Below are 12,997 nucleotides of genomic sequence, written 5' to 3'. Positions count from 1 at the left end.
TAAAGAAAAGTTGTGATTAGAGGTTGGGAGATGTAGACTAGACCATTGCTTTCAAAGAAGCAATTCCTACATCAAGTATCATAGAACCCAAAATAGACCACCTTTAGTAAAACACAACCCAGGAGCCATTTGTAATGTTTGAATTTCCAAGCTGCTTGGGATGTAGTAGTGTTAAGAGATAACGCACTGCTGAATGTGGTTCTCTCTTTGTCCTCAGAGCATGGAACTACAGATGTGGTAACAAAACTGTGGCCTCTACCTGCTTGGACAGAACCAGGGGGGGAAAGAGATGTAATGAATCTGACCTTTTGATGCCCATAAAGAAGAACTAAGCAATATGGAACTATCTCCTGATCAGCACAGATTGAAGATCAACAATGAGCTATACAAGTCAATAAACCTGAGAAATAACCATGGGGCTTGTGGGGAGGGGACAAGAAACAGAGAAGAATATTATGATTAAAAATGATAGAAGCTACAATATTCTCTTAACACTTTGTTCAAAGAGGTCACAAGTTCATGGAGTCAGAAAATCAAATATACTTTAAGATGCTAGAGACCCAGGGAGATAAATTATGAGACTTGCGTTACCACCTAACCTGAAGTTGGGGCTGGGTTCAGAACTCATGTCTACTAACACCAAGCCAGTGTTATTTCTAATGTGTTTACTTATTTTATATTTGTAATGAGTTGTCATAAATGTCAAAATAAAGTCCTTCTGTTTTATTGCAGTGCGATAAGAATAATGGTAGACATGAACATGGCTTCCTGGGCAGGACCTGTTGGACCCATTTGTTAAGACACATTTGTTTTGGCTGCATCACTCATGTTTTGGTACTTTATGTCCAGATACAAGTCCAAAATTTTCACTTACTGAGTTACCTAAAACATCTTCAGATGGCCAGTGTCAGCCACCAAGACCAGTCCCGGAAACTTGAACCAATAACTAGAGAGACATCAGGTCCTGGGAAACGTCTAACTCATTCTTTCTGTCCCATGATTTCTAAGTGCTATGCTAAATGCAAAGAACTGTAAAATGATTGCTTTTAAGACTATAATCATTTAAAAATAGGAAGTAATGTAAAAAAATAAGTTTATATATAACTCTTCAAATATCCTAACAGCATACCTTATCTCAGTATTTTAATTAACTTTCTATATATACATACATCTTTTTGCATCTATACCTAGTTTATGTTTGTTTTACATATATTTACTTATATTCCACCCATCACCCCACTTAGACTGAACAACAGGTGAAAGCATAGATCATGCATTTTTCCTATTCTTTCCATTTTCCATGCCTTATAACATCTTATAAGATAATGAGTGTCCAATAAATATTGTGTCCTGATTTAATGGCTAGGAAAAACTTTTCAAATGTGTAAAAGATCACAGCAGGGTCTGGTCTAGGCAGTGCTAGCTGAGCTTCTTCTAATGTGGACAAGAAGTAAGATTAAGCGGGAGAACAGAACAATTAGGTGAAATATTAGGAAATGCCTGTTAACAGTTTGGTCATTGAAACATCTCTATGAAAATAATTTCCATGAGAGAGAAAGACAGCAAAACATTTATCGAGCACTTATGGCACATGGGGCTTGTTATGCATTTGATCTTATGAAATTCTCACAGAAAGGTTAGAAAGTCATTATCGCTAGCCCCATTTAACAAATGAGGAAACTGAAGTTCAGAGGATCTACATAACTTGCACGCGTTTGTCTCGCTAAAAAGTGGCTAGAATTCAAATGCTGGTCTTTGACTCTAAAGCCATTAATTACATTAGGCTGCCTCCAGTTTAGATGATGATATCATCCAATGATACTTTTTGAAGGTAGCAGTTCTTGGTCTTGCAGGGTAGTTTTGAGGAAAAAAAACCCTTTTGGCTTTGAAAAATGTTTTTTTTTTTAGTTTGTGAATGCATCCCATTTTTTTCTATGTTCCTCCATAATATCCCCAATGTTTCCAAAAGAAAGCTTAATGGCAGTGATTAATCTCTATAAAATGTCTTAATTTCACAAAGGACATTTTACTTTATTTTGACATTCACAAAGCACAATGTTTTCTGGGTCATGAATCTGTAGCACTAGACTGGTTTGCACAGAATATCTTCATAAAGGTGAGCCATTGACCCTCCAGACACTAGCAAATAACTCTTCCCTTTTCCTAAATGTTCCCTGAGGATTTTCCTCACCTTCATGTGTGTATTAAAGATAAACTCAGCTTTTTTTTTTTTTTAAATAAATGAAGGACTCCACCGTGGAGACACAATTCGAAAATGAAACTTTTATACCATTCCTGGAAAGGCAAAATATTTGGGGCCACTGAATCTAAATCATAAAGAAGTTTGAGAAAAGACAAGTTTCCTCACTTGCACACAAAAATCCCACTCTGCAATATTTCCCAAGATACCTGATTGGGAAGCTGTTAGAAAGTATGCTCTAGATGCCTGCTTGAAGCAAGCAAACTTGAAAGGGAGCGGAATCCAGGATACAACCGATACCCTCTCCCCACCCCAGTTTAAAGCACTTGACACATGCTACAATATGGATGGATCTTGACAACATTACACTAAGTGAAATAAGCCAAACACAAAGGACAAATCCTGTTAAGATTCTACTTATATGAAAACCTAGAATGGGCAAATTCATGGAGACAGAAGGTCGATGAGAGGTTACCAGGGCCTGGGGGCAGGGAAAATGGGGAGCTGGTTGAGTGGATACAGAGCTTCTGTTTGGGATGATGTAAAAGTTTTGGAAATGGACGGTGGTGATGGTTGCACGGCAATGTGAATGCATTTAATGCTATGAACTGTATTCTTAAAAATGGTTAGAATGGTAAATTTTATGCTATATATATTTAACCACAATTTAAAAATCATCAAAAAAAAGACAGCAATATATAAATGACTATAGTACATGGCATATAAGCTACCAGGGACATAAAAATGAAGTACATAATGGTGTAAATGAGGGAGAGATAAATAATGAATAAAGAAATGGAACCACACCACACAAAAGCACCCTGTTACCTTAGGAATCTGGTTTTGGAGGAGCATGATACACAGCATACTTCTCTCACACTAACACGGGAAGCCTTTGTTTTATCAGGGTTCTATGAAAATTCAGTGTCTTGTCTTCAGTTGACAAAGATCCAGGGCCAAATATATGGTAGACTTAGAGCTGGGGGTGGTAGGGCAGGGATGTGTTTAATTAGTAATGGCAGAAATTGCCCTGGGAGGTTGAGACAATAATCACCGGGAGAAAGTGGATTCATGGGCTGCCACGGGACAACGAGGGGTTCCTGACCACTCATTTCCAAGGTGCTTATGCCGCTGGCAAATACCACGTTTCCACAACCCTTAAAATATGGCTTACTCTCTCAAAGCAGATGGACTGCTTCGTTTGTCTCTAAGGAAAATTTGGTTCAAAGTTTGTAATGCATATATTTTTTTCTTCCTAAGAGGAATTCTTCTCTTACCTCCCAGATCTTCTCCAGCTGTTCAAGGATGTTGGAAACCCCAGGAAACAAGGGTTGACCCTGGAACATTTCAATGAAGATGCAGCCTGCACCCCTAACAAAGAAATAAGAGTCAACCCAATGCTTTCAAGGAACCCATACACGCAAAACTGAACTACTAGCATTTCACCTCCCAAGAAATACTTTGAGGACAATTAGATAGGGGCCACATACTATGAAAAGTCTTGGCAGAAAAAGTCCCTATTTTAAACAAAAATAAAAACAGCCTGCAGCTTTTTGTTAAAATGGAACGCAATGGGTATTTAGGAACACAGTATAGAAAGCAAACATTTGAGTTCATTCAAGCTCATTAACAATCTATTTTACGAGAGAAGGGGAAAGTACTGAATCTCCAAACTGAATACCCTCTTTCACTGAAACTAAGATGCTGTCATTGTAAGAAGCCTCATTATTGTATGTACTTTTAAGAAACAAAAAACCCCACAAGTTAAACTGTGATGATCAGAATGTTTCTTTCATATTCATTGAAAGGGCTGTTACAAATTTAATTAGACAGATGATTTCACCATATATCATACTTGTACATGCAAAAAAAATGGAATATTAAGTGGAAGAAATTGGTTTAGGTACTCATCAAACTTTTTGACATTCAGCATTTGACTCAGACTCTTTGATATCTGTGTTTATCCATGGTATCGTCCTTTGACGGTATCGTCCTTTGGTGGTATCATCAGGAGTTTGATGATACAGCATTCCTTAAAATAATCCATAAAACAACCAAGAGTCATTGGTGATGGGGCTCCTAAGCTGACCTTGCAGTTACATGTTAGCCCACTTTTGACTCCAGCTTAAAGAATGTTGCTAAACATGTCTGATTCACACCTTCTCCACAACCATTTGTTTCCTAGGGGTTAAAAAGAAAAAAAAAAAAGAGGTCTCCTGTCTTCCAAGTTACTGACACCCATTCTGCAAGTTTTGATGCTGCCATGTTTGATGGCCACACATGTACCATGGTAACTACAGTCATAACTGAAGCATGGCTGACGGCTACTGTAAGATGCTACTGATTTTAAGACGCATCCTGATTTAACAGAGAATGTGCATCTTAAAATAGATTAAATAGGGAGAAATAGAAATTTTCTTTCCTACTTAGTCAAACTGGAGGATAATTCCTCAGGAACAGTAAGAAGTAAGATTTATTTTGCTAATAATGCACATTTTTACTCTTACAAATCTTTCTTTCTTTCTTTTTTGGCTGCGTTGGGTCTTCGTTGCTGCACGCGGGCTTTCTCTAGTTGTGGCGAGCGGGGGCGACTCTTCGTTGCGGTGCACATGCTTCTCATTGCGGTGGCTTCTTCTGTTTCGTAGCACGGGCTCTAGGCATGTGGGCTCAGTAGTTGTGGCTCATCAGCTCTAGAGAGCCGGCTCAGTAGTTGTGACACATGAGCTCAGTTGCTCCGCGGCATGTGGGATCTTCCCAGACCAGGTCTCGAACCCCTGTTCCCTGCATTGGCAGGCAGATTCTTAACCACTGTGCCACCGGGGAAGTCCCAACTCTTACAAATCTTTTGAGAATGGTTCAGGTGACTGATGACAGAGATTATCCCCATGGTCTAATACTTCCCGAGTTTTGATGCCAAATCCCTTTCACCATAACACATAATCTTGCAAACTCCCTTAATCGTCTAGACGTTTTGCTGTGGCATGATAAAGAAAAAAATTTCAGTAAAACTTTTTTTTTTTTTTTTTTTTGGCTGTGCTGGGTCATCATTGCTGCATGGGCTTTCTCTAACTGAGGTGAGCGGGGCCTATGCTTCGTTGCGGCACGCAGGCTTCTCATTGCGGTGGCTTCTCTTGTTTCAGAGCACAGGCTCTACGCGCGTGGGCTTCAGTAGTTGTGGCACGTGGGCTCAGTAGTTGTGGCTCACAGGCTCTAGAGTGCAGGCTCAGTAGTTGTGGCGCACAGGCTTAGTTGCTCCGCGGCATGTGGGATCTTCCCAGACCAGGTCTCGAACCCGTGTGCCCTGCATTGGCAGGTGGATTCTTAACCACTGAGCCACCAGGGAAGCCCTCAGTAAAACATTTTATTATAGATCATCATATTATTAAAGATTTATTATGAAGTTCATTTTAAAATGGTCTTTAATATTATTCATACATATTTATTACATATGATAAATTTTTACTTTTTCCATCTGACTGTAGACACATGCTATTTAACTTACTTTGTGTAGGAGAAAGCAGATTTCTTGACAAACAAGTTTAAGAATAATTTTTATCTTGTGTCTAGTTTGGGGAGAGAATATATATTATAAGAAAGATTGACATTTAACTGTATCTTATCACCTCAAAAGACACAAAAACTATTTTCATGACCTAATATTTGGTTTGCATGTAAAATAATCAATTAGCTTATTCTTAGAATTTTGTATACATATAAATAAGAGGTATCAGACTAAGTTTTGCAGGTAGTTTTTTGTATTTTTTCCTCAAACAACAGATTGTCTTTATCCCGAGTTGTTAAAAAGCTAATTTAGATTAAATGGCCACCATTTTTTCTTTTTACTGATTTTTCATGTACAAGAGACATCTTGATATGTGACACAAGAATATTGGGAATTCCCTGGCTGTCCAGTGGTTAGGACTCGGCGCTTCCACTGCCGGGGCCCGGCTTCAACCCCTGGTGGAGGAACTAAGATCCCATAAGCCATGCAGCACAGCCAAAAAAAGAAAAAAAGAAAAGAATTTTGATCTGGCAAATATAGCTTAAGAATCTGGTGCACAATATCTTGAGGTGAATTTTTAGAATTATTATCATTTTAAGACTGCTTACTACCTTGTTTTTCAATATCCATGGTCTTTTTACTTCTTGTCTTTAAAGCAACAGATATAAAAGGTAAAAATTAAACAATACATGGAGAATAATAAAAGTAATAGGAAACTGCCAAATGGTTAAAAAACATCCTGGTTGCTAGCAATGGTCAACAGTGAGATAAGCCAGCTGAAAAACTAAGGTGGTGAATACCATCAAACGATCTCCATCCACCTCTACTCATGCCTTGTCTATGCATACTTGAAAGGTCTCAAATCATTTCATTTTGAAGCAAACACACACACACACACACACACACACACACACATTTATGTATCTGTGTGTATAAAACACATGTAATTGTTTATTAACTGACACAAAATAGAAATGGAAATGTAACAGCTTTTGAAGACTTGAACCAACTCTCCATCCAGTACCCTAACACCTTCCAGAAACCCAGGGGCTCACAAATCACCAGAAGGCCTGCGGGCATTTTAAACAAGGTTCAAACCATAGTCATTGCTAGGTTTAAACCTGTAGTCCACTTTTTTCCCCTCCCCTCAAAAGGCTCATGGCTTAGAAAAAGCTTGTTGCCTTTTTATGTCCTTTCATACTGGTGGCTGTGGGGAGCCGAGAAGGAAACCATTCCCTGGTGGCGCAGTGGTTGAGAGTCCGCCTGCCGATGCAGGGGATGCGGGTTCGTGCCCCGGTCCGGGAAGATCCCACACGCCGCGGAGTGGCTGGGCCCGTGAGCCGTGGCCGCTGAGTCTGTGCGGCCCGGAGCCTGTGCTCCGCAACGGGAGAGGCCACAACAGTGAGAGGCCCGCCTACCGCCAAAAAAAAAAGAGAAGGAAGCCCTTTTCGTTACACAGTTTCTTAGTGCCCTTTACCTTCTGCACCACTAGGACAGTGTACACAACAGTGTAAACATATTGGAGAAAGCTGGACTTTAAGGCCATTGTGCAAGTACTGCAGTCTAACACAAGATATTTGCACAAAGAAATAAAATGCTAATATTTGGTTGAAATTCCCATTTGTATTTGCATTTGTATGGTTGGTGCCATATAGGCATTCTCTTGAGTCTTTCTTTTTAAGCTTCACTTAGGGGCAGGTTAAAACATTTCTCACCTAACAATCTGGAGTCTAAGTTTTTATATATATATAGCGTGTGTGTGTGTGTGTGTGCACATGTGCAATGCACTTAGAACACTTACAAGACAAACAAAATTCCTAAATCAATTGTATTTCAGGACCTAGAATATCCGTATCATAAGTATCAGTGCACTGGTAAGAAAATAAGGCAGTACACCTTAAGTTTGAAAAGGAAAGATATTTTTCAGGTAAGCACTGTTCTTTAAAAACTATATGATTCATCTTCCTATTTTTTTCATTTATTCTTCAGAACTGTTTTTTTCATTTGCTTTGTAAACAAGTAGTGTGGCTTTCATATTTTTTATTTGCTTCTTAAACAAGTTGTATGGCTATCATCTATTTTGCCCACCCCAGACTAGCCTTAAAGCAAACATTTAAAATAATCTGAACATTCAGGTCTAGATAGGGAACCAGCTCCTATTTACTTTATTTTTATTCCTTTTATTCCTCTGTTTTGTTCTTAAATCTTCATTCCTGTGGCTCTTCTTACCCTACATATCTTTAGACTTCTCAGAGGATTTCTGCTCTGTGGAGATACCCTTGGAGCAGCTCATGTAGATGAAGAGGAACTTCACATGCAGGAGAAAAAAAGACCTGGTGATATCAAAGTGTGAATCCCTTCCAGAAGGGAGAGATGCAATGGGTCATTTTATGGCTCCAACTGTGGTTCTTCAGTCAAGTTAGACGAGACAGCTTACATATTTTCTGCTTTTTCTGGCTCTCTTCCTAGCCTTTTCTCTATTCTGAGCATGAACAAATTCTTCCATAAGAAAGAAAAAGATTCCTCAAATTCCTTAGGCAATCTCTGGAGAAATAAACCATCTCAGGAGTTTTAGGTTTGGGGAGGTGCAAGGAGTACATAAGAACATTGTTGGGAGAAGTGAATCAGTATTTCATTTTCCACTATTGACATTAATTCAGAACAGCATGATATATGGCAGTGACACGATATCTCCATTTGCTTTCCCTGGGCCACTCTTTATATTTGGAAGTTTGCAGCAAGAAATCTGACCATAAAAGAATCTCTCAGGCAGTGACAACTTTCCATAGTCCTAAATCCAGCAGCTGCCTGCAATTAGTTTTGAATAGAGGACTTGTCTACCAAAATAGTCCTTCTTTAAAACCCAGTTTACATGGTTCTGAAGAACCTAGGGGCAGGACAGGAATAAAGACGCAGACATAGAGAATGGGCTTGAGGACACGGGGAGGGGGAAGCATAAGCTGGGATGAAGTGAGAGAGTGGCATGGACATATGTACACTACCAAATGTAAAACAGATAGCTAGTGGGAAGCAGCCGCATAGCACAGGGAGATCAGCTCGGTGCTATGTGACCACCTAGAGGGGTGGGATGGGGAGGGTGGGAAGGAGACGCAAGAGGGAGGAGATATGGGGATGTATGTATATGTATAGCTGCTTCACTTTGTTATAAAGCAGAAACTAACACACCATTGTAAAGCAATTATACTCCAATAAAGGTGTTAAAAAAAAAAACAACCCAGTTTACTACAACATGGATGAGCCTTGAAAACATTATGCTAAGTGAAATAAGCCAGACATGGAAGGGTAAATATTGTATGATTCCACTTATGTGAGGTTCTAGTGTGGTCAAATTCATAGATGCAGGAAGTAGAATAGTGGTTGCTAGGGACTGAAGGGAGGGAGTAACAGGGAGTGATTGTTTAATGGGTACAAGGATTCATTTTGGGATGATGAAAAGTTCTGGAGATGGATAGTGGTGATGGCTGTACTCGATGCCACTGAAATGTACATTTGAAAATAGTTGAAATGGTAATTTTTATGTTATATATATTTTAACACAATACAAAAAAAGTGAAAATAAAACCAAAAACAGTGTAATCATCCTAAAACACTGAGTTTTTCTCTTCACTGAAGTTGCTAATGGAATCTTTTAAGGTCTGAAAAAGTAGCAGAAAGAGAAGAAAAGATGTTGGGAGATTAGAGGATGCTGGTTGTAAGCGTTGGGAATAGCCCATATGTCTTACTTGTATATATTCCATAATCTAACTGTTTGCTCTGCTGTTCCCCAGGGTTTACTGTGAATGAGAGGCTCTTGCACTACATGTTATAATTAGTTTCATTAAGACAAAGGCTCTAATGCTCATCCTCTGTCACCTGCCTCCTACAAAGGCATTCAGTTTGTACCCTACAGGGCTGCATGCCTAGCAAGATAGGATTTTTTTCCCTTTTCTTTTGTTGTAATCTTTTCCCTGCCCATTTCCCTCTTATCACTCTGAAAAGAAAAAAAAAATGGGGAAGAGGAATCCCAGGGTAAACATCCAATATCTAACATTTACATAGAGAGTGAACAAATATAGTAAACAGTAGAAAATGCCTATTATTCTATTTCTACATTACTTTTTGAGTTTTACTGGACAAACAACAATAATGAAATCAATAAGAGTAATGACAATAACTTGAACTTACAATTGTATTTTTATTCTGTAAGTGTCATCATTATTCATCAATGGAATAACATACGTTTTTGTATATGTTGTAAAAAGTAAGGGATACATAGTTTAAAAGAGATTTAAAGAATTGGTACATGAGCTGAAGAAATTATCCAAATGCAGCACAGAAAGTCAAGGAGACTGAAAATATGAAAGAGAGGATAAGAACCCTGGATGATAGAAAGACATAGTCTAATAATCTTTCATTGGAGCTCCAGAAAGAGAGAATGGAATAAAGGCAATGCTCAAAAAGGAAATGGCTGGGCTTCCCTGGTGGCGCAGTGGTTGAGAGTCCGCCTGCCGATGCAGGGGACACGGGTTCGTGCCCCGGTCCGGGAGGATCCCACGTGCCGCGGAGCGGCTGGGCCCATGAGCCATGGCCGCTGAGCCTGCGTGTCCAGAGCCTGTGCTCCGCAACGGGAGAGGCCACAGCAGTGAGAGGCCCGCGTTAAAAAAAAAAAGGAAATGGCTGATGAAAAACATGAATTCATAATTGGAAGAAGCACAATATGCAACAAGCAGGGTAAGTAAAAAAAAATCCACGCTAGACACCTTATAGTGAAAACTGCATAGTAACAAAGGCAAAGAAAAAATTCTTTAAAACATCCAGAAAAAATGGGAGATCACCTGAAAAAAGGGAAAGACAGTAAGGCTAAAAGTAAACTTCTCTACAATTAGGCTAAGAGCAATCTTCACAAGAGCAGCAATGGAAGACAAAGCTGGGGAAATGGTATCTCCAAAGTTCTGAGAGAAAATAACTGTCAATCTACAATTAAAACCTTAGCATGGGGCTTCCCTGGTGGCGCAGTGGTTGAGAATCTGCCTGCCGATGCAGGAGACACGGGTTCGTGCCCTGGTCCGGGAAGATCCCACATGCCGCGGAGCAACTAAGCCCGTGAGCCATGGCCGCTAGGCCTGCGCGTCCGGAGCCTGTGCTCCGCAACGGGAGAGGCCACAACAGTGAGAGGCCCGCATACCGCAAAAAAAAAAAAAAAAAAAAAAAACCTTAGCATGAAAAAACAAAACAAAACACCTTAGCATGACTACCTTTCAACAATGAGAGTTTACCTTAAGAAACAAAAGCAGAGTTTGCCACCAACAGGCTGACACTGAAGAAAGTTCTAAAAGATTTATATCAATAGAAAGGAAAATTATTCCAAAAGTAAGATTTAAAGTGCATGAAGGAATGATGAACAGTTTTAAATTTATTTGCACTTAATGAAAATAGCTTCAAAGTATATAAAGCAAAAATGAATAGAATTGTTCATTGTTGACAACAATATATCAAACAACTTCAATACATCTTTCTCTGATAGCTTAAGCAGACAAAAATTATATAAAGACAATGTGAATAACATAATTAACAACCTTGAAGTTTTGAACATATGTAAAAACCTGTACCCAACTATTCAGGAATACACACCCTTCTCGAACACACAGGAAATAATTGAAAACACTGATCACGTACTGGGCCAGTGCTTTTAACAAAGCCAGTGCTACTTCACTATCTTTGGTGAAACACCAGGTTTTTCTCAATTTTTTGCTAACCTTTAATTTTGAAATAACTTAAAATTTAAAGTTGCAAGAACAGTAGAAAGAACTCTTTTATATCCTTCAAACAGATTCACCAATTGCCAACATTTTGCTTCTTTGGTTTTATCATTTTATCTATCTATCATCTATCATCTATCATCTATTTTTTCTGAAGCAGTGGAGAGTAAATTACAGATACAATGACTCTTCACCCTGAAATACTTCCACATGTATTTTCTAAGTAAAAAGCATTCTCTTACATAACAATAGTGCAATTATCAAAATCAGGGAATTCACCATCAATCCCAATAGTACTATCTAATCTACAGCCCATACTTAAATCCCACTGATTGTTCCAGTAGGTTCTTTAGCTCCATCTCCCCCAGCATCCAATCTAGGACCATGCATTGTGCTTAGTTGGCATATCTCTTTTTAGTCTCTCTCTCTTTTTTTTTTTTTTGCGGTACCGGGCCTCTCACTGCTGTGGCCTCTCCCATTGCGGAGCACAGGCTCAGCGGCCATGGCTCACGGGCCCAGCCACTCCACGGCACGCGGGATCCTCCCGGACCGGGGCACGAACCCGCGTCCCCCGCATCAGCAGGCGAGCCCCCAAGCCCTGCGCCACCGGGGAAGTCCTTTTAGTCTCTTTTAATCTGGAACATTTCCTCAGCTTTTCTTTGGCTTTTAAAACCTTGACTCTGTAGGGGAATGGAAAATGTCACCCCAAAATATGTCACCCTGCCATAAGAATTGTTATGAGCTGAAGGCCACTGAGAAAAAGCAAACACGGGATGAGCTCTTTGCCTCTCCCTAGCTGCCTGAAAGGAGGGCATAAAATCCCCTTATGAAGATGTCCCCCATTCCCATCCCAGGAGGGGAGAACAACCTTATCACCATATGTAGAGATGATACCAAGAAGAATCTATGTAAACAAACCTTGCTAAGTAGCCCGTGTCTACCACCAGGTGCCCCATATACATATTCACCTTCCACAATTACCACCCCTAAAGAGTCCAGAAACCCCTTTCTGGGACTTCCCTGGTGGTACAGTGGTTAAGAATCTGCCTTCCAATGCAGAGGACATGGGTTCGAGCCCTGGTCAGGAAATTAAGATCCCACATGCCAGGGGGCAACTAAGCCTGCACACTGCAACTACTGAGCCCACACACTCTAGAGACCACGTGCCACAACTAGAGAGCCCACACGCCGCAACTACTGAGCCCATGCGCTCTGGAGCCCATGAGCTGCAACTAGAGAGAAGCCCGTGCACCGCAACGAAGAGCCCTCATGCCGCAAGGAAGATCCTGTGTGCTGCAACTAAGACCTGACGCAGCCAAATAAATAAAATAATAATAATAATAATAAAAGAAACCCCTTTCCTTTGTCTTGTTACTTCTCTACAAGTGTATCGTCCTTTGTAAGAATGGTATAAAAGCCTCCAAGGCTAGCTGTTTCTTTGGGGATTTTCTCTTCTTTCCATGAAGTCACTTCCCCCGTGTCACATAAAACTCTTAACATAAAATAAAATGTGTGTGTTTTTCTCCCGTTAATCTG

The 12,997-nt window shown here is 39.9% G+C and overlaps 1 protein-coding gene across 2 annotated transcripts in view; it reads right to left on the bottom strand.

Moving 5' to 3' along the window:
* CDK15 (cyclin dependent kinase 15) overlaps window positions 1-12,997 on the bottom strand; it is an 89,490-nt gene that overhangs the window by 38,455 nt on the left and 38,038 nt on the right. For both annotated transcript variants that reach the window (XM_059053455.2, XM_067026584.1), the window contains exon 9: window positions 3,478-3,571. In XM_059053455.2, the coding sequence (XP_058909438.1) occupies window positions 3,478-3,571 (94 nt within the window). The remainder of the gene's footprint in view (window positions 1-3,477; window positions 3,572-12,997) is intronic.

The sequence above is a fragment of the Kogia breviceps genome, chromosome 2 (genome assembly GCF_026419965.1).
Source record: "Kogia breviceps isolate mKogBre1 chromosome 2, mKogBre1 haplotype 1, whole genome shotgun sequence".
Lineage (NCBI taxonomy): Eukaryota > Metazoa > Chordata > Mammalia > Artiodactyla > Physeteridae > Kogia > Kogia breviceps.
This window is presented reverse-complemented; position numbering and strand designations above follow the sequence as displayed.